The following is a 19,833-nucleotide window of genomic DNA, read 5'->3' on the forward strand; positions in this document are numbered from 1 at the left end:
ACAAATTGCATAAAGTTGTTTATTTAATGGTAAAATAAAAGTTTGTTCTTTAAAACAGATTGCTAATTCAAGATGTTATTAGCTCTTCAAATTAGTTACAGCGCCACTTTTTTAGTTCAGGAAAACAGTAATGCTATAAAGAGGATTTTTTAACAAGATTATTTCTTCAGTCTTAATTTTCACAGTTCTCAAGAAAGGACTGCTAAAAGTTATTTAAATATAGTTACCTCTTACACTGAACTTTTTCTGTGGTTGAATATAGCTCTCCCATTATGCAATTCCAGTTCTGACGGGAAATTAAAAGGTCATCCTCAGATATAACCCCTCTTCCTTAGTCTTCCTGACTTTACAAAGATTTTTCTAGACTTTCTCTGAGTAAGCCTTACACAATACACTAAAACTTAGTGAGCAGCGTAAGTGGATAATGTCCTTTTAAAATTGCAACGAAAAATTACGTCATCCAGTTCAAAAGCTACAGCTTTTTATACCACTTCCGGAAATGAGGTTAAGTTATGCCCAAGCAAGTTACTAGCCTGACAGGCAGTATAATGTAAACAAAAGCATTTCAAAATGCTGTTATGTACAGTTAATTTTCTTTCACAGATAACTTACATCTACTACATTCTACTAGTACTGTGAACAGAAACACTTAAGAGCCAGCTCTATCCATATGCATAATGCATTTTTCAAAATATATTAATAAGGCCAATAGTCACTTTACCTAACATACAATGTCAAAGACTGCTGAAAGGAGCCTTTGTCTCATGCATGGTCCTTACAAAACAATAAATAAATATCTCAGAACAAATGCTTGATGAGCATCTGTTATTACAATTACACAATATACAAGAGTAGCAGAAGCTGTTTGAAAGTTTACTTAATAACAACACTGACCTGATGCTGATGAGACACCAAGTATGAAACTTTCTTCTTCAGCAGAGTCCGTGCATGAACCAGACAACCTCAAGCTAAGGTTTTCTACCATGATATTTTCTGTTGGAGACTATTACAAACACAGTTTTGACCTACCAAATTGGCAAAGGCTATAATCCTTTGTCACAGTTAGACGATATTTAGATTTGTTCCTGTCTTGAAACATAGTCACTTTGTCTTCTAAAGAAATTACATAGTAATTAGAAAGCTGCAGTGATGCATACGACTGCTTGTTAAACACTTTTCCAGTAGGGTTTAGTACTAAACTCCAAAATACTAGTAAATGCTGCTTCATTTGTAGAAAATTAAGGCTTAACAAAACAGATGTTGAACTCATATTACAGCTCACTGTGCTGTTTAGTCATACTCCATGTTGTATGTAAGGGGGAAAATCCTTCCTTAATTAATAGGCATATTTGAGCACAAGATGTTATCCTTACAGGATACTATCATCTCCACCAACAGAAAGTAGATTGAGTGCAGTAAGTAGAAAATTGCTTATTTAGAAATTAGCAGAAGCCAGTAACACTTAAAAACAAAAAACAAAAAAAAAACACCTTTACACACTATCTTTACAGCAAGTCAATTTCTGTGATCTCTTAGTAATGCTCTGAAGCATACTTTCAGTATTGAGGCTCTGCTGAAACACTTCCATTATGCATGTTTGTCCACACATCCTTTCGTCATCTTCAAAACTAGATTGTTTCATAAACTGTATTGCCTTTTAAAGGTATACAGCCAGTGGCTAGTCAAATTGAAGAAACAAAAACAGGAAACAAGCCACCTCAGATGCAGTTCTGCTTATACAGTATCTGCTGCTGTTTCTAATACTATCTTATTAGTTCTGTTCTTCAGTTTCAGAACAATTCAAAACAGATTTTCTTCTTCCATAAATGCCTTCAAGAATGCAGTCAGTATGCAGAATTCCCACTGGGACGTCAGTGATACAAGCTGTTATCAGAGCCCCTCTAGTCAAGCAGCCAGGATAAACTGCAGGTGCCCAGTACACCTCAAGATCAGGTATATGTTTTGACAATTAAAGTACAACTTTAAAGACCACTTTCCTATGCAATTGTACAAAATCTGCATGTGGCTGCTAAATACAGAAGCACAAAAGTACAATGGAGAACATGTATTACAATGTAAATACTTTGAACTAGATGAAAGTTATTTCTGAACAACTGCGAGTCAGGAATACATTTGTGTAATACAAGGTACTACTATGAAGGAGGCTAAACTAATGAAAAAGTGATCCAATACTGTGCAATTTTCTTTCCAGAGGAGCTCAGCACAATTGTCATATAGTATATTTGAATTTACTTGCATTCCTCTTTCCATTATTGAGCAGTCTTCTGCCATGAAGTCTGTTTAGCATTAAAAACAGGATATGCAGTGCCCAGAGTATCCTCTCTCATGTCTGCAACAAATACAATACTGTTGGCAGATGTGACAAAGAATGAAGTAGTGGAAAGTTTTACCGTGGTTATTAATTCTACAGTGCAACCACATAGATTGTGACTGGAGCTGCTGGACTCCTACAGTGCAGGTAAGGAAAGGAACCTAACTGAAAATGCTTCAAGACAATTCCAGGTAAATCCTCAAATTATTTCAGGAAAAGGTAGTCCTTTTCAGAAGGTGGTTGTGTGTCTTCTAGGAAATTCTCAGAACTTCTTTCAAAACAAATCTTTCTCCTATTTTGAGATGTAGAAGAAGTATGAATAGCATATCTACCTTTTTAGAATAATCTCCTTCACATAAGGAGGGAAATTCTAAGTCTTCACAGAAGGGAGGCAGTTCTAAGTCTAGTTTGATTAACTTTGTCGTAGCCTCAGTTCAGTCCAATACCTTGGAATTTGGCTGTCTCGGTGCACACAAAGTAAGTCCTTAGTTCTCCTTTGCCTTTGACATTAATGAGTCCCCTACATTCACATGAATATCCCAATTCCTGTAGTATTTTACTTGTTTCTTCTGTGACCTTTGGGTGAAAAGAATTAGAAACTCTTGTGAAATTCTATTACTCAACTAAAAAAAAAAAAAAATTCCATAGCCAGTTGGGGGAAAAAAAAAAAAAAAAAAATCAGACATTCTAAGGCTCTTAGGTTTACCTGGATTTTCCCAAGCTCCCCTGTACTCTCCATTCTGCTAGCAACATTAACAGTGTTGCCCCAAATATCATACTGAGGTTTCCGGGCACCAATCACACCAGCAATCACCGGGCCATGATTTATCCCTGTATAAATAAAAGCAGGTGTCATTACTGAAGTACAAAGTTACATGATATCTAGCTTCATTATTGGCCATAAATCATGAGCTTCAGAAAAAGCAAAAAACAGAGTTAACCCTGCAACGCTCTTCTAGCAGTCAGTATTACCATTGTTCTATAAATAACAGTACTGAGGCACAGGAGATGAAGTGACTCACTCATTGTAAAATAGGAAGTCCAAGAAAGAGCTAGGGCAGAGTCCATAACAATGCAAAATTCTTCCTTTTCTACTTTTAATATATAAAAATATACATTTGTATAATTACAATACTGTCTTCAGCCAACAATTAATAACAGGGTACCTCCCTCTTCACCCATAACCATAGTTTTCTCCAAATTCATCCAGCTGCAGTCTTGCTTTTCCTTTTTCCAGTGATCTCTAATCACTAATCTCTAAGCCCATTCCTGAAGAAGTCTGGCATTCTTAAAAAGCTAGACTACACAACACTACCTTCAGCTATTCAGCATCTTATAACGATCCAAATACAGTGTTCAGTGTTAGGAAGGGCTCCACAGTGCTCAGCAATTTACCTACCTAAACCATCCAACTCGTTTTTAATTTTTATGGAACTGTAGAGTTCATGTTCTTCACAAACTGAACTTACCAATACGTAAGCGGAAATTGTTAAAGGAGTGTCGGTTGATGCCATCCAGTTTACTCATCAAGGCAATTCCATATTCCACCATAATCCCAATGTGAGCATGCTGTCTCTCCTTATCCTAAGCAGATCGTAACACACATTAATGATTGAACAACACCACAGAAGGTTGTGTCAGGCTACTATGGCACAGTGTTTTCCATACCAGTACTACTAATGAATAAAGTATACATTTACAAGGATGAGGCCACACAACAGAATTGCACTGCTCAAACACTACACATGGATTTTAAAAAAACATTAAATTTAACTGAAGTGACTATAAGGCAAACATGATACAGTTAACCTTTATAATCATGAATCTGTGCCTCTCCTTTTGGATTCCGATTTAATTTATATACTTTGTATATACAACACATGCACACATCCTAACATCGTCCACAATCCTGCTACAGTGAAAGTAAGCCTGAGCAGAGAAATTGGTTTTAATTCTTCTGGGTTATAGAATGTTTCAAATTCAGATCTAACATGTGGCACTTTAGGATTCTCTTTTTGTGCCAGTTCTCAGGTATCACAAACAGCTTATTGTCAAATTCCAAGATGGTCTTTTCTTTGGCAGGCAGTCTTTGACTACCTTATTGTTAGAGCTATTCTGTTATGCATCTAGAAATGTTAAGCTACTGGAATCAAAGATGAAGGTTGTAAAAAGTATGCTGGGGTTACAGGCTAATGTCTGCTGAGAAAAAAGAAACTAGAAGATAATAATGAATTCAATATGAGACAATACACTCTTACAGTCTTTCTCCACGTTTCAGAAAGTCGCTCTTGGTAACTCACTGTCTCTTTTCTATCACATTACATTGTGTTACTGTGAAATGCACAGTACGAACATGTAGAATACTGATAGTAGACCTCAGAGAAAACATACCTGGTTACTCTCTTGGCCAGGTGTAACACTGAGACCAGCTGCTGCCATATAAGTGCTTCCGATGGTTTTGATTTTTTCAACACCACTAAATTTAGGTTTTAACAGCAGCTGTTTAAAGGGAAGGAAAGTAAAAGTTGACACGTTAATACCACATTTCAGTTTTTAACCAGAAATCTTGTATTCTCTACAGTGAACTTTAAGCATCTTTAGGAATACTATCATTAATCACATCAAGGTTAGATAAGAAAGTATTGAGTATTTGTTCTATCGGCTCATAGGAGAAATGAAGCAAGTTCTGAAATTAAAGACTTTTTCAAACCATACTACTAATGCATTAGATGATGTAATTAAAAAACCCTCATCAGTTGGGAATACATTTAACTTCCATGATTGCAGGGCTGAGCTCAGAGTATTAGTTCAGCCTAACACCTTTTTCTCCCCCAACGCTTGCAGATCTAGCAAAACATTTTATTCCGTAGTAAATAATCCACAAAAAAAATTCAAAAATAAAAAAAATCCAGTCCATTTTTGCCAGAAACTTAGTTACCTCATCAAAATCAGCAATGATTTCATTTAACAGCCGCAAGCATTCCAGGCCTTCTTTATTGACATCACATTCAGTATAAAATACCTTAAAATCTGGTACTGATGCAAACATGACACAGACACAGTCGTAAGATTGATGATACCAGTCCTACAGGAAAATGATGTATTGACACATTGTCAGCAGTTACCCTCCACCACAGCCACTGAAAACTATCATTGTTTGCTACCACTAGTCAAATTACACTTTTTCTATGAAGTTATCCTATAGCACACTGTAAAGTAATAAAGTTAACTTAAGTAATGTATGTTGGGGGGTTTTTTTTGTTTTGTTTTTTTTCTTTTTTTAAATCGGAGGTGTTAACAAAGGTGATTTGCCTACAGAAAGGCTGAGTTACCTGTGTATCTCAAAATTCTCATCTATTCTGGACAGAAATTAGCAATATTTATTCTGCTACAGTGCTGGCAGAATAAGATGGATGTCTTAGAAGAATCGTTATCAATTAACTTTTCTCGTGGGGGTTGTAACCAAGGAGATACTATCTGGTCCTTTAACTAACTTCTTTTAAAAAGAAAGCCTATCCGCTCTAGTAAAATACGGTCTTTGGAAAGCAGTAAATCCTTCCTAAATCGTTGCCAAATTCAAACTCTGCTCCAAAGCTGAACAACTAATTCTTAGAATAGATTTCAGAGACTGACAGTACAAGCTGACATTTCTTTGGAGGCCATGTGGGTACCAGATTCTTGGATTTACGAAGGTCTTAATATACAAACAAGATACAACACATGTGCAGGATCTTACAATCTTCTCTGTGCCTGGTAGCATGATGTCCTGTGTTACAGAAGTCCAATTTACTGTCATTCATATAGTAGATATTAAACATACCTCATTTCGTTTTTCACCAATGAAATAGGCAGCAACGTGTGCTGGAAGTACATTTTCCAACAAAAGCCGGTTAACATTCTCCATTGTTTCAAACTGTTCATGTTCTTTTTTAAACTTATTCTTCCACAGACAATCTAGTCGGCAGTAATAGTCGATCTGCAAAAAACCCAAATATGATAAATCCATATATCATCTCACTGAAAAATATATCAGTCTTAAATTATTCAAAATAGGAACAGTAGCAATAAAAGTTTCTTCAAGGCATTTTGAACCTGAATAGGTATGAAAAGAGTGCTTCAAGAATGAAGGTCAGAAAAATGCAAAGCAGTCAGCATGAATGAATGCCATTCAGGTCACTTCAGGTGTGTTTACAAACATGACATTTTGATAATATGGTGATTATTTTCATCTTGAGTTATTGCCTGGATAGAGGATGAAAAATTGCTTATAAATACAGGCGGATCCTACATATAAATTCTGCTTTCCAATTTCTGGAGTTCCATTAGAGAGGAAAATTGGAAAGTTAGAATATTCTGACTTTTGGAATGCAAACGCTACTGAAAAACATGAGAAAGTTCCTGCCATTTTAGAGTAAACATTTCTGCATTGTCTACAACTAAGTACAAGAATAAAGAAGATAAAAATACATATCAATTTAGTGCACAATTTAAATTAACAATACTTTTGCATTTTGTTTAAATCCACTTGCAGCAAGTAAAAATGAACTAACATTGCTTTTTAAATACATACCTGTTTTGCAAGTAGAACTAGGGTTATGTAAAACAGAACCAGATATAAATTAGTCATTATTCTCGGCTCTTTCATGAAAAACCTGAAAACAAGAAAGCAATACCAAATCATTTGGATCATTTGAAAAAAATCTACATCATTAAAGGGTGGGGCGGCGGGCTTTGTTCAGAAATACCACCACTGGCATCGTCTATTTGTGCCAGTGGCCGTCTGGTGAAGGGTCCTATCCTGACAATGAGAAAGGATTATCATTCATTTCAGTACATGAACTGCATTTAACATATGGACAAAATGCATGCTGAAGCCTTGTTAAGTAGCTGTTGTAGTGAGGTGTTCTCAAGTAAACATGGAGCCACCTTAATTTCCATTGCACTAAGGTGCAACTTCCCTCCCCACACTACCTCCACGGAAACATAGCCAACAAAACTTTGAACTAGAAAAAACTTCAGCTGTAAAAGGGAAGAAGATTAAAAAAACAACTTAATTGATAAAACAAAGCCAGTCATTAAATCACACCTGCATATAAAATCATACACCTATATATATATATGTATATATATGTATATATATGTATATGTATTATATATAGGTGTATATTATATATATATATAAAAACAAACCTGAAAGGCCATTCATATTTCATAAGATCAGTGTCTCTTACTACATCTACTCATTTTCACTAACTTAACGTATCAAACTAAATTGCTGTCATGACATGAATAGCCTGGGATTAAGAAGCCAAATTAAGAGGTAATTTGCATTTTTTTTTTATTTATACTCAGCTCACAGTTAGTCTCTGCCAAATAGATTTATCCAAATCTTCATCTATGAGAATATGCTGAAAATGTGAGAAACAGACTTGCAAGTGAACAGTATAATTCTTCCACATAGTATTTATAAAAGAATTTTTACAGTTATTGGACTTCAATTAGATCAGAGAACTGTTACTTTTCAAAGTACGTGTAGTAAACGAAGAGTTAACCAGAATATTGACTAGCAATATATGGCAAGCACAGCTTCAGCATCAGACCTTTTATAAGGCTTTACTCCATAGTTTAAGAGAAGATCAACCCTATTAAAAGATTGAGATTCTTCCCCTTCCTTCTTACAGTCTTCAATGTAAGATAAGCTTCCAGACATCTCTGAAGCCATCAACTCATTTCATGGCAGGGGTTGTTTTTGTTTTTGTTTTTTAAGAAAAACCCTATTTTTCTTCCAATAAATTTTTCTTGAGGTGATATGGTCTAATAAGATTTGTGTCATTAACTTTATAAAAAGCTTTGTAATGCTTTCTGACTTCTATGATTTTTCGATTTCAAAAATCAAAAAATGTACAAAAATCCTAAACCTCCTTTAGTAGAGCCCTATTGTCTATTATGAGAAACGTTGCACTGTACCTGGTATCATTCACAGAGATGCTCGTGTGTCTGTGCTGAAGGGTATTAAAAATGATGAGGTAAACAGTCACAGCAATGGACAGGAGAAGAACTTTGAGTTCGAAGCTCATTTGGAGGAATACGGAGCAAGCAATGAACGCTAATATGCAGCAGTAAGTATAATACTGTAGAAGAATAATTTAAAGAGCAGTTGCATAATTCAGGCTTTACACACAACAGACTTTCAAACAGTAGCAAATGCTGTAAGTTCATGACCACCATCATTTAAATACAAGAAATTAAAATCAGTTGATAATACAATTAAATGTTTATTAATTGCACTAAAAGGGATTTAATGACTTCTTTTAGTTTACTGATTTTTTTTTAATTGTTAAAGAGAAAAAAAAGGGATTTAAATAAAAAACATCAGGTGCAAACACAAGCAATACCAGATAAAAATGAAAGAATGCTGAGAAGGAGACTTATCTTCTGAAGACTGTTAATTTAAACAGCTATTTATTTAAAGTTAAAGACTAACTTAAAGCAGCTTCATAGTCCAGCAACCCGGCTGAGAGCCAGGAACTCCAGAACTCTGCTCCTGTATTTGACGGTGCTCCCTGTGCCACCTCCCGCAGACAGGACGTCTCCATCTGCCCCCCGATACCACGGGGAGGGCGAGAGGGCACGGCTTGCTCCCCCACCTGAGGCACCCCCTCCTTGCACTGTGAAGAACTTTGATGCTATTAAGCATTATCAAGCAGGGTCATTATCTAATAAGTTAATGAAAAGTTTCCTAGACAAATCACATTCCAGGCCTGGTGGCTAAGGGCAGCACTCAGCTGACAGCAGCAAAATGCGGTTGCTACAGAGTGCACTGTGCAGACAGGATTGCTCTGCTCTCTACAGCCACAGCGACATGGGTAAGAGGCAAAGCTAGCGTATCTGAGTCCACAGGCAACTCCACAATTTCCTCAGCTTCTGCCCCTCGAGTGTATAGTTCTCTTTATGCACAAAGCATCAAATTATCATACCTTTTCACCCCTAACAGTACAGAGAGGCATACCACAGAGCTCTGGGAGATTCTTAGATAAACTGTTACAATTTCTGCTGAAATCAATGAAACTAGAGCAATTTATAAGGTAACTGGGAATCAGAGCATATAATAAAATGAATTGTACCAACCCTGCCATTCTAAATGCTGCGAGTCTACTATTCAAAGGGTAGCAAACACTCCCATTTTCAGCTAAATCCCTGAAACAGAAACGGCTGCATAGGGAACACTGGAACAGGTCTACATGCCATTTAAGCCCTTTCACTCTATCGGGATACTTTACCAGGACACCTATGAGTATCAGCAAAACAGCTCTCGCCTCTCAAACATGACCATAAACATCATGCTGTTCTACCGCTTTTTCTCAAGGTTCTAGATCAACTTTCATGTCTGAAATTTCCACAAGGGTGAGATGCAAAGCTGTACTTTTAATGGAACATTTTGATAGCATGAAGAATTTCTATGCTCTCAGATGCTTAAAAGCAGTTAAAGAACCTGCCAGGTATCAATACTATGCACAGTAGGCAAAGACCTGGGTTTTAATTTGGGAGGTATATGTATTTACTACTTACAGTTTCCTCGATGCAGTATTCAGTTGTATTTCCAAAAGACTGATTTACAGACATGCAAGAACAGAAAATTACCAGGTGAGTAAAACATGCATTATGTATGTGCAACTTATCATTTGTCATACGGCCTTGAAAGACAAGGTCCTCACACAACCTACTGCACATTGTTCAAAAACATATCCATCACTGACAGCTGGGGCGAAGGGACACAGGAGCATCCCAAACATTTGGATGGTCTCAAAACGGAATGCCACTTTGAAATTAAAGAGCTAAAAACTGAAATCCTCAGAAATAATCCTTTCATAGGTGATAGCAAGTGCTAAATCTATGCTTAAATAGATGCTAAGGAACTCTCTTCTAAATAATGCTTTTTTTTTTTTAATGTATAAACCCTGTTTTTCTCTTATGATACCCAAAGAAAAAACACAGGAGTATGAACAAGAATTAAGCTCTTATACACTAACATTATAAGAAAATATCAGCATTAGGACTACAGCATAAACTGAATTGTTTTGTATTAAAATACTCTCCTCAGAACACTGGATTTTAAAAGATCCTGACTAACCAAATCAAGTCAAGACTTCAGCTGCATCCATGAGTAGTCCAGACTTTTTAAAATCCCTGAAAGATACACAGTAAAACCATGGCTAATGATAGCAAATATTAGCAGAAGTGCCAAAACTGCCTTGTGGCAGGAGTAAATTTTTGTGTGTTCAATGATTTAAAAATTCTATCTTTATAAAAAGATAGATATAAAAGATGGAAAGATATCAAAATGCTGTCATCACTTGATATTATACACACCATCCAAAATGAAATCAATCTTGGAAATGAAGACAGTACTCTACTCACAAAGGTGGTAGCATACAGCTCATTTGATCCAGTAGAGTTTGCAGGCTTGTTTTCTTCAGCAGTCTGTTTTGTTAGCAAAAAAAACATGTAAGCTAGTTAGCAGGTAGTCACTTATTTTAAGCTTGTTCTCCATGTATTGCACAAGTCCTGACCTGGTCGCCCTTTCAGTGCTACTGCAATATAGATGTTTCTTATACAAACATGCACATGCAAGGTACAAGAAAAAGGGAAAATTGCCATGTGTTTTCTTACTTATTTTTTAATTCAGAGGTGAAGTTAACATTATGGCCACGCTAACCTAACAGCTATTTGGCACAAACGTGTAGTTCTACTCTCTCTCCCCAGCTCAGAGCTGCTGCTCCTGTTCTTCCTCTTGGGTTGGATCTGGTGATGTTCACATGACACCACTGAGTCAGTTCAAAAAGCCAAGCCAGCAGAAGAACAACCCTACAAAAGAATTAATAGTTTTTTGCAGCATAGCTTTCAGAATAAACTTCCCCTGGGATCGCTAGACCCAGCACATGGGATAGGAAGCGCGTCCCTTTTAGCAGCAGGTAGCCATCCGATAGGTTTAACTGGTAGCAAGAAATCTCACATAAAGCTTTAAAAATTTAAAACAAAAAGAGCTGTCTTGAGCCTGAGGTTACTCCAAAGAGTTCTGTTTTTCAAAAGTAGGGACCTACATGCAACACAACACTCAGCCTAAAGTTAAAGGACAGACTCAGTTTGTATCTTGGTGAAAACCAGGTCACAAGGCCAAACCTGCAGGATGAAGAGTTGAGTTAACCCTATGCAGTCTAGCAATAACTATACCACAATGGCTTCATTTTAAAATAAGGATCCAAGCTTTACTCCTCCCTCCCCCATCTGTATTATTATTAGCTAATGCAGCAAGTAGTGCAGTATAATTGATAAAACCTCTATCCACTGGAACCATTCAATCCTACGTAAAAAAAAAAAAAAAAAAAAAAAAAAAAAAAAAGGAAGACCATCTTAGTGCTAAGAGTTATAATCAACAGTAATTAAAAATGCCATCTTGAAAGTAAAGAGCAGATGAAGTAAAATGGAACTGAAACCTTTCATATGAATTTTTATTTTATAAACTGGGAATTTTTCCTGTGAATCTCTTTTGCATGACATGTGCATTATCCTGGTGTAAATCAGCTTAGGTGGGAATCAGACATTAGAAAAAGCAGCAAAAAGCAAAAGTACTTAATAAAAAGAATACAGTAACTTGCTCCAACTATGGATGTTACAGTAAGTTCTCAGAATGAAGATAATACGATTACTTACCAAATTAAAAATAGCTATAGTCAGCAAGGCACCGATGGTGATGACTGCTAAAGGAAGCCGAAGCAAAGGCATTGTTTCCACCTTTTCTGAGATAGCACAAAGATGGTGCAAGAAAGGCCACTGTTCTGAGCAGCACTTCTGTAAACAAAATGAATTTATTTCAATAACAAGGATAACAGACTCTTATATTCAGGAAGAAATATTTGTACATATAAGAGTATTTTGTCTATTGTACAAAGGAGAGGTAAGAGTCTTTGTGCAGTGAAGACTTAGAGTGCAATGAATACAAGTGGGGTATTTTTGTCTTTACATGGCTTGAACCTGGCTCTGTGAGAGAAAGACCTTTCAGCAGCAGTTTTCCTGGGAGACCATCACTGCTCTGCAATAAGCTGATGGTAGAACCTTCTCAACAGAGTTTCAGAATTCACTCTCACCCTTGCTCTATCACAACATAGATCTGATGAGCCTAAGGACATCTCTAAAATCCCTTCCCTCTCTCCTTTCCCATCTCCAGCTGTTTCTTAGACTGAGAAGAACTTTTTTATTTTACATAGTTAAACTCTACATCACTGTAGACTGTTTTATTTATTTATATTTAGCAGTAATTGCATACATTTAATAATGCAAAGGAAACAAAATCCAAATGCAAAGTGTCCTAATTGATGTAATGGTGCATTTGGAATTCTAACAGCTATGGAATTGCTGCCAATAAATTATTCATACATTTGTAATTTCCATGGGGCTTTATGAATGATTATAAAAACTAAGCTTGCATTCATACTTCTTTTGATTTTAATATTGGTTCCACTATAGAAAACCGCAGGACTGACAACCAAAATTGTTATTAAGGACAAACATTTAAAAACTCCGAGAAATATGGCTTAAAAAAAAACACCCACAGAAGCACATGTTAATACTTTCCTCCTCCCTCCTACCCCCTATTCTGGAACCCAAATAATACTGAAGTAACACATAGGAATAACACTAAGAATTTTCAAACATGAGTATCTGAAGTTCAGCATCTAAACCTCTATTTCAGGCAATTAAATGTTCTGGTAATCTGAGGCTCTAAGTTCCTCTACCTCCCCTTGAAATTAATAGCTTAATTTATCAGACTTAGTTGCTGAATTGCATCCATTCACTTCTGAGAACAGGAAACTGTGTTTTTTACTTACCATCCATTTCTCAGCAAAACACACAAACAAAATAAGTGTAATTACGACTGCGACAACGCCAAAGGAAATCCCTAGTTTTGCAGTTCTAAACAGAAGAGAGCAGCATTAAACAAAACAGCGTTAAATGAAAATGTACCTCAAACTGCACTTCATCAAGCTAATACTTGCTAACAGTGTTTCTCGAGAATTAAACAGAATTGTTCTCACAGCATTGAACAATCACAACGCTGCACAGGTTATTTTTCTCCTGTTGCACAAATTAACTTTAAGATATTCCAACCCGTTGGTGACCATGTGCACTATTACCCCATGTGGAAACCACGTGGAAATTGCACTCTATGAGCCAGGAAAAGCAAATAGGCCATAAACTTCAGAAACATCAAGCAGCTGCTTTCTCAGAGGTATGAGAAGAAGCTGCAAGTTCCCTCAGTCTCTACAGCAAAAAGGATCACTGAGCACATCTGAACTACCCAATCCCATTTTCCTATTTCTCATTCAATGTGCTTACAGCCAATTATTCTTATAAAACAGTATTTCTCACTTAACTGATCATCCCTCTGTGTGTACCAAGCAGTCAAACACGATATTGAGGAAATATTTCTATTTTATTTTCATTCTGGCATCTGGGCTCTTACGCCAACAACATGAATGCACTCTTTCATTAAAGGGTAGATTATAATTAAGAAACATAGGCTTCTTATGCCTAAATACTCAGAAACTCCAAAAGACTTAAGAAAGTTTCATGCATATGAGAGTTTTACTTTATCCATAGCTTAAGTTAAATTACAAATATTAAAGTACTGACACTTACTTTGGCATTATAAACATCTGTATCAGAAATATACAGAGGAACACGAAACTGGCACACGCAAAGTAACTCTTCAGTTTTAGAATAGGAATGGTGCGATACTGAAAAACAGATCAAAATAATCTTAGGACAATTCCATGTTTTTTTTAATTCTATTACATTTTTGTGATTACATATATATGCTAATTTACACTGTACTATTAAGCCCAAATACAGAAACTAAGAGAGAGCAAGAGAAAACAGCCATCCAATAAAATTCACGTGAACACTGGCTGCCAGCAAACCCGGAGGCAAATGGGCCACAGCGTAAAACCTGATTCAGGACTTCACAGCCCCACTTAATCAAAATCCTTATAAAAAGTACATACACACAAGTAAATTTGAAATATATAAATCAGTAATTAATTTACGGCGCTGTGACGTACTGGACATGAAGAACAATGTTACTCAAACAGGAAATGTCCTCTGCCTAACAAATAATGGGGTTACACTCACAATGAAACAACCACAGAAAGCGAAGGCGTAGAGATACATTATTTAAAAATGCCTCATTTCTTCTGAAAGAAGCTGTTCATAGTAAGGCTGGCCAAACTCCTACCAAGTGCCCCACCGCAAGAATTCAACCGCAGATTAGAGGCAGGCTCCTCCAATCCCCACAACCGGGGCAATCGAGGGGGAGTGACTAACTCGAATGAATCACGAGCTCTGTTTGCCACCAGCTCCCAGAGACCTCCTGGGGTCGGCAGTCATCTCGGGAACCCAGGGCAAGAACGAAAACGGACAGTTTCAAGGGTAGTCTTACGCTGCCCCACAGGACCAATCAAAGCTGACCAGAAAGGATTATTTTGCTCTTACCAACCTCTTTTTCAAGCCCAGGTTCTGCAAAAATCAGGGAGAATCCACAGAAGTCATCGGATTTGCCACACCAGGGGCTGCATTCAAAGAGACAGGCAGTTCACAAAGCGCACGTGACACACGGGCGGCTGCAAAGCCCTGCCCCGGCGCAGCTCCCGGGGCAGCCGGCACGGCTCCGTGCGCGGCCAACAGCCCTGGAAGCGCCTCGCGGCTCCTCGCACGTCCCCTGCTACCTGTCTGCCGACTCCTGTAAAAACCTCTGCAGCTTCCAGAGATGGCAGCATTTGCCATCACATGCCGAATGTAACCCAAAGCCTTCTTAGTTTAGTGAATTTTACATATAAGAAAGTATGAAAACAGATGTTACAGATGGCCTACAGCCCCCAAGCAATCCCCCTAAGTAACAGCCGCACCTATCAGGAACAGCTGCAGTACGGTGTCACCAGCCTTGCTATAGTTTAGACAAAAGAAAGAAAGGTTTTAGTCTCGAATTCAGTGTTTTACACTCGATGAGGATTTAGACACTGTATTTTAAATTAAAAAAAATGGAAAAGACGACACACAGCCAATGTCAATCTTCCAAATAGCACTGCCTGCGACTGACAGAGCACTCACCCGCAGTGAGCCAGACACAAAAGCTGTTTCCCTATTACCCTCAAACAGGGCTTTGGCTTTGCGCCTGGCCCCGTCCGGGACGGCACCCCACCTCCTGCCACCACAGCCAGCGACAAGCGGGGCGCGCGCGAGCTCCCCCCACCCTGCCCCACAGCTCCTCCTCGCAACACTGGTAAGCAAGTTACACCAACCGTTTGGCTGCTTCATGCCAACACACCCCACTGAGCCGCTGTGCTGGGCATTGACTCCTTGCTGTCACAATGCACTAACAATCTCATCATATTCAAACAAAACAGAGAAGGAACTACAGTAAGTAAAAAAGCAAGAAAAAAAGGACAAGACTAAATCCTGGTAACTTTTTAAGTAGTAAATTTTGCATCTAGACTTAAAATTGAGACTGCAGATTATTCTTGAAGAAAAGCAAAATCAAGAAAAAATAAGATAGTGCATACTTAGTTGAGCTGAGGCCCTCAATGGTGGACATCATCTCATCATAAATATCTTCCTCTATCCTTCCCTTCTGAGAGGAATTTCTAAGAACAATACAAAGTCCATGTCATAAATGCTATTCAGAAACAAGAATGGCTCATAATTCCTGTTTATCCAAATCTCTTATATACGTAGCAAAATTTAAGTACATTGAAATTATTAAACATAACGTTTATCTCATTTAAACAAAGCTTTTTGATCAATGCAGGTATCTAAAATACATTAGAATCACAACAGGCTATTTCCAAAATCAGAAAAACATTTTAAAATAGACATCCTTTTTCTTATGAACTGAAGTCGAACACGTGCCGAGTACAAACATGCGTGAACTATAGCAAAACTCGGACAGAGAGACCAAGCAAGCAGTGACGAGGTACGCTTTCTAGTGCTGATACTGAAAACATGAAAAAGCAGAGATGAAACCACGAGTTCCTCAATTTGTCCATCCCATTTCACAGCTATTTCACTAACTTATAAAAAGACTGAAAGTCCCCCTTAATTTCAACTGTGAGTACTCTAGAGAGACGACAAGCTCAGGAATAAAAAGGGAATGGTATTTAAGCCATTTTGACAACAAATGAGCCCGACTGGCTATGAGTAAAGTTGGGCTCAAGATCTGAGTTCTTGGCCAGGAGGAGATTCTGGATAACCCGTGGCGGGGAGCTGCGGGGCGTAACGAGGCGGTAAACAAGACAGTGAAGCGCATGGGCTGGTTAAGTACCTGAGCAAGGAGAGGGCCCCCCTGTCAAAAACCCAGCAGGCTGGCGCTGACAGCTGAGGAATCGCTTCAGGGGAGGGGGAAAAAAGTGGGAAGGCAGAACAACAGAAATACCTTTTGCTGCAGGAAGCCTGCAAAAGCCTTACGGAGCTAAATAGCTATGAGTCCCATAACTTTTAAGAAACAGGGCTGTTTCCTAAAGCAAAGCAGCTGCCAAGCTCCATCAGAGCTGATGTAGGGGAGGCGTCGCGATTCCTTTGGCTTCACTGTCTGACCTGCTTCAGGCAGGGAGCGGAGCGAGCAGAAGTCTGCAGCGGGGCAGAGGCGGGAGCCGCGGCCGCGGAGCCCAGGCAGCCGTGGAGCCCAGGGGGCCGCAGGAGGCCCCGGCTCAGCCCGCCGCGCTGTGCGGGGCTGGGCGTTACCACCCAAGGAGGTCCCTTCCGCTTTATGTCCCTTGCCTAAGGAATTACAGGCGAGGAGGCACATAAGCTGCTCCTACAACTCCCTCTTTACTAAGAGGCAGATGCATTTCAAGCAATACTTCTGGCAGATTGGCAGCAAATATTTGGTCAACCATTCAGGATAAAATCATTCTGAAGAAAGCCTTTCTTCATGCTGAGTTGTCTTTGATATTTATTTTATTTACCAGAGAAATCGAAAAGACCAAACTCTACTATGCCAAAATTTCTTATAACGTGACAAATTTATGATGCAGTTGGAGGTGGGAAGCTTATCTAGTATGGGTCATGAATACTGAACTGGTGTTTTGTGAAACATTTCCTGCTAAATCCTGCATTAAAAGATAGTATTTTGTAAATAACAGAGATTTTAAGCATCACTAAGAGTCATTTTAAGATTAAATATAACCTTAAAATGCAAGATTTTACAATTTGTTTGGTTTGGGCTGAATCGGAAGCCTGTATAGTAGACACTGAAAGTGTGCTGTGATTTCCAACAGCCAGGTAACCTTGCAATTCCGCCACAAGCTAGACAGCTCTACCTTATCTTCAGGAAAATTGTCAGAAAACAACAACAAGAGCTTACTATGGTAACAGAAATTAAGGTGAGTAGAAAACAAACATTGATAATAAACAGGGTTTCACAATTACGCTGTTAGAATTACTAGAGCGGACCATACTGTCTCAGTATGTCAGCAGGCTAACGTAACCTACAGGCAAAAATTGAACAAGAGAGCTCCAAACTGGCAGGTAAACATGTATGTCCATGAGCACTATACTAAGGGTTTCTCTAGTAGTTCAAACCATGCATTTTTCAAGACAATATTTCTTTCGACAGACATAAGTGAATGTTTCATAACTGCGAATCATCTACTTAGCTAAAATGGTACCTGTACCAAGGAGTTAACTATTTGTACATACAGCTGCAACTCTTGATTACATTACTGTAACATACATAGATAACACTAACCAAGGATATGTTATATCTTGTAAGATACAAGCAATATATATTTACTTATTTTTGTTATATTGTAGCATATTTGTTTTATTCTCTAATGCTGCAAACAAAAAAAGGCATCTTATCAAAAAGAAAACTAAAAGCTAAGGCAGCACACACGGTTACAATATATACACATATACAGCCTACGAGGTGTTCTGGCTTGTTTTTTCACTGCTGCTTAGACCTCTCCATCCTGCTCTGCCAAGCTCAGCTCCATCCTGCTAGAGACCACCAAGCAAAACACAGCCCGAATGAGTGAGGGGCTAGGAAGATTAAGGGGGCAGGGGAAACTCCTTTCAGAAACTGCTAACCATAACAAACGTGAACTGAGAAGCCTTTTAAAAGCCCAAAGATTTACTTAGCTTAACTTGTCTAGTGTAAGAGTACCAAACAGAGTCATCAATCAACCAAAAGGTCACACACTTACAGTACACTGAGCTGCAAAAGCAGCACAAGATCATATGTTAAAAAAAATGAAAGTATTGGACAAACCTATCTGAAGTCCTCTGGCGCCCAGTGGAACACAAAGGTATTTCCTAAACCAAACAAGGAATTAAGAACAAGTTACATACTTGCTACATTTGAAAATAAAGTACAAGAAGCAGCCAAAACCATTTTTAAACACAAAAGTCCAGAACCGTTCTCAAATACAAAATGGTTAGCAGAATCTCCCCCCCCAAGCAACCTTTTCTCTGCTTTGACAAGTCAGCATTTTCTGACAAAAAATTGTTAGTACATAATTGAACAGATTTGCCATGTCTCATTTTCCTCCACGCAGTGAAATAAGATCAACAAAGACAAGTAAACTGGAAACCACTTGTACAAACGTGAATGGAGGGATACTTCATTTTAAAATTTACTACCGTTGCCTGGTCACAGAGATAAGCACAGCCTTGCTGGGCCTTAGGAGCACACCTGAAAGGAAACATGTCTCCTCCCGGCTTCCAGATAAGGCAGACTGAAGGAGAAATGAGTTTAACTGTTTACTGACAAAATCCTGGCACAGACGGCACATCTGGACGGACTGTTTATTCTCTAAACATTTTAAGTGTTGAATGCATCTAGAGGCTGGGATAAATTATCTTTTCACCAAAAACCCATGTAGCAGGCAGGATCTCAGGACGGAATAATGTCAATAAAAGGATAGTTTCAAAGTCTGACTTTGACAATTTACTACCAACACAGCATGCTGCATGTTAGCAGAGTCTGAATGCTGTAGTTTAAGTTTTGACAGAAATACTCATCGCACCGATGCCTTCTTAGTTCTATACTCAACACATACACTATTTATTTATACTTAAATAAGGGCAGAAATTCATCCACAAAAACCATCTCAGGTATCAAGTTCCATACTACAGATCTAAGGAACAGCTTGCAACTGGAAGGTGACAATTATTACTTCAAACCTCACCTTTCTTCGCCTTCCCTGTGAAGTCGAGGAGTCACTGCTCACACTTTCTCTGTGGTTCAGGTGGGCAAAGGGCCTGGCTGCTCCCCAGGACTCTAAATACCGTGTCATCCGGACAGACGCTCGCATCTTCAGCCCATCATTAACTCTTGTTTTAGGGAGATGATTATTTGACACACACTGTTTGGACTAGCAGAAAAAGACATTGATTTACAAATCAGAAAATGATAAAAACTACATACAAATGAAGCTCTATTAACTGTT

At 38.2% G+C, this 19,833-nt stretch overlaps 1 protein-coding gene across 9 annotated transcripts in view; it reads right to left on the reverse strand.

Annotated features, from left to right (window-relative positions):
* Window positions 1-5: 5 nt before the first annotated feature.
* ADCY7 (adenylate cyclase 7) overlaps window positions 6-19,833 on the reverse strand; it is a 71,338-nt gene continuing 51,510 nt past the window's right edge. For all 9 annotated transcript variants that reach the window (XM_064519563.1, XM_026102251.2, XM_026102250.2 and 6 more), the window contains 17 exons: window positions 19,573-19,758; window positions 18,654-18,697; window positions 15,949-16,029; window positions 14,886-14,958; window positions 14,030-14,127; window positions 13,219-13,303; window positions 12,044-12,181; window positions 10,751-10,813; window positions 9,902-9,940; window positions 8,300-8,463; window positions 6,903-6,984; window positions 6,153-6,308; window positions 5,271-5,417; window positions 4,724-4,831; window positions 3,802-3,916; window positions 3,039-3,163; window positions 6-2,908 (listed from right to left, as the gene is read on the reverse strand). In XM_064519563.1, coding sequence (XP_064375633.1) covers window positions 2,762-2,908; window positions 3,039-3,163; window positions 3,802-3,916; window positions 4,724-4,831; window positions 5,271-5,417; window positions 6,153-6,308; window positions 6,903-6,984; window positions 8,300-8,463; window positions 9,902-9,940; window positions 10,751-10,813; window positions 12,044-12,181; window positions 13,219-13,303; window positions 14,030-14,127; window positions 14,886-14,958; window positions 15,949-16,029; window positions 18,654-18,697; window positions 19,573-19,758 — 1,851 coding nt within the window. In that variant the 3' untranslated portion in view covers window positions 6-2,761. The remainder of the gene's footprint in view (window positions 2,909-3,038; window positions 3,164-3,801; window positions 3,917-4,723; window positions 4,832-5,270; window positions 5,418-6,152; window positions 6,309-6,902; window positions 6,985-8,299; window positions 8,464-9,901; window positions 9,941-10,750; window positions 10,814-12,043; window positions 12,182-13,218; window positions 13,304-14,029; window positions 14,128-14,885; window positions 14,959-15,948; window positions 16,030-18,653; window positions 18,698-19,572; window positions 19,759-19,833) is intronic.

The sequence above is a fragment of the Dromaius novaehollandiae genome, chromosome 13, assembly GCF_036370855.1.
Source record: "Dromaius novaehollandiae isolate bDroNov1 chromosome 13, bDroNov1.hap1, whole genome shotgun sequence".
NCBI classification, from domain to species: Eukaryota; Metazoa; Chordata; class Aves; order Casuariiformes; family Dromaiidae; genus Dromaius; species Dromaius novaehollandiae.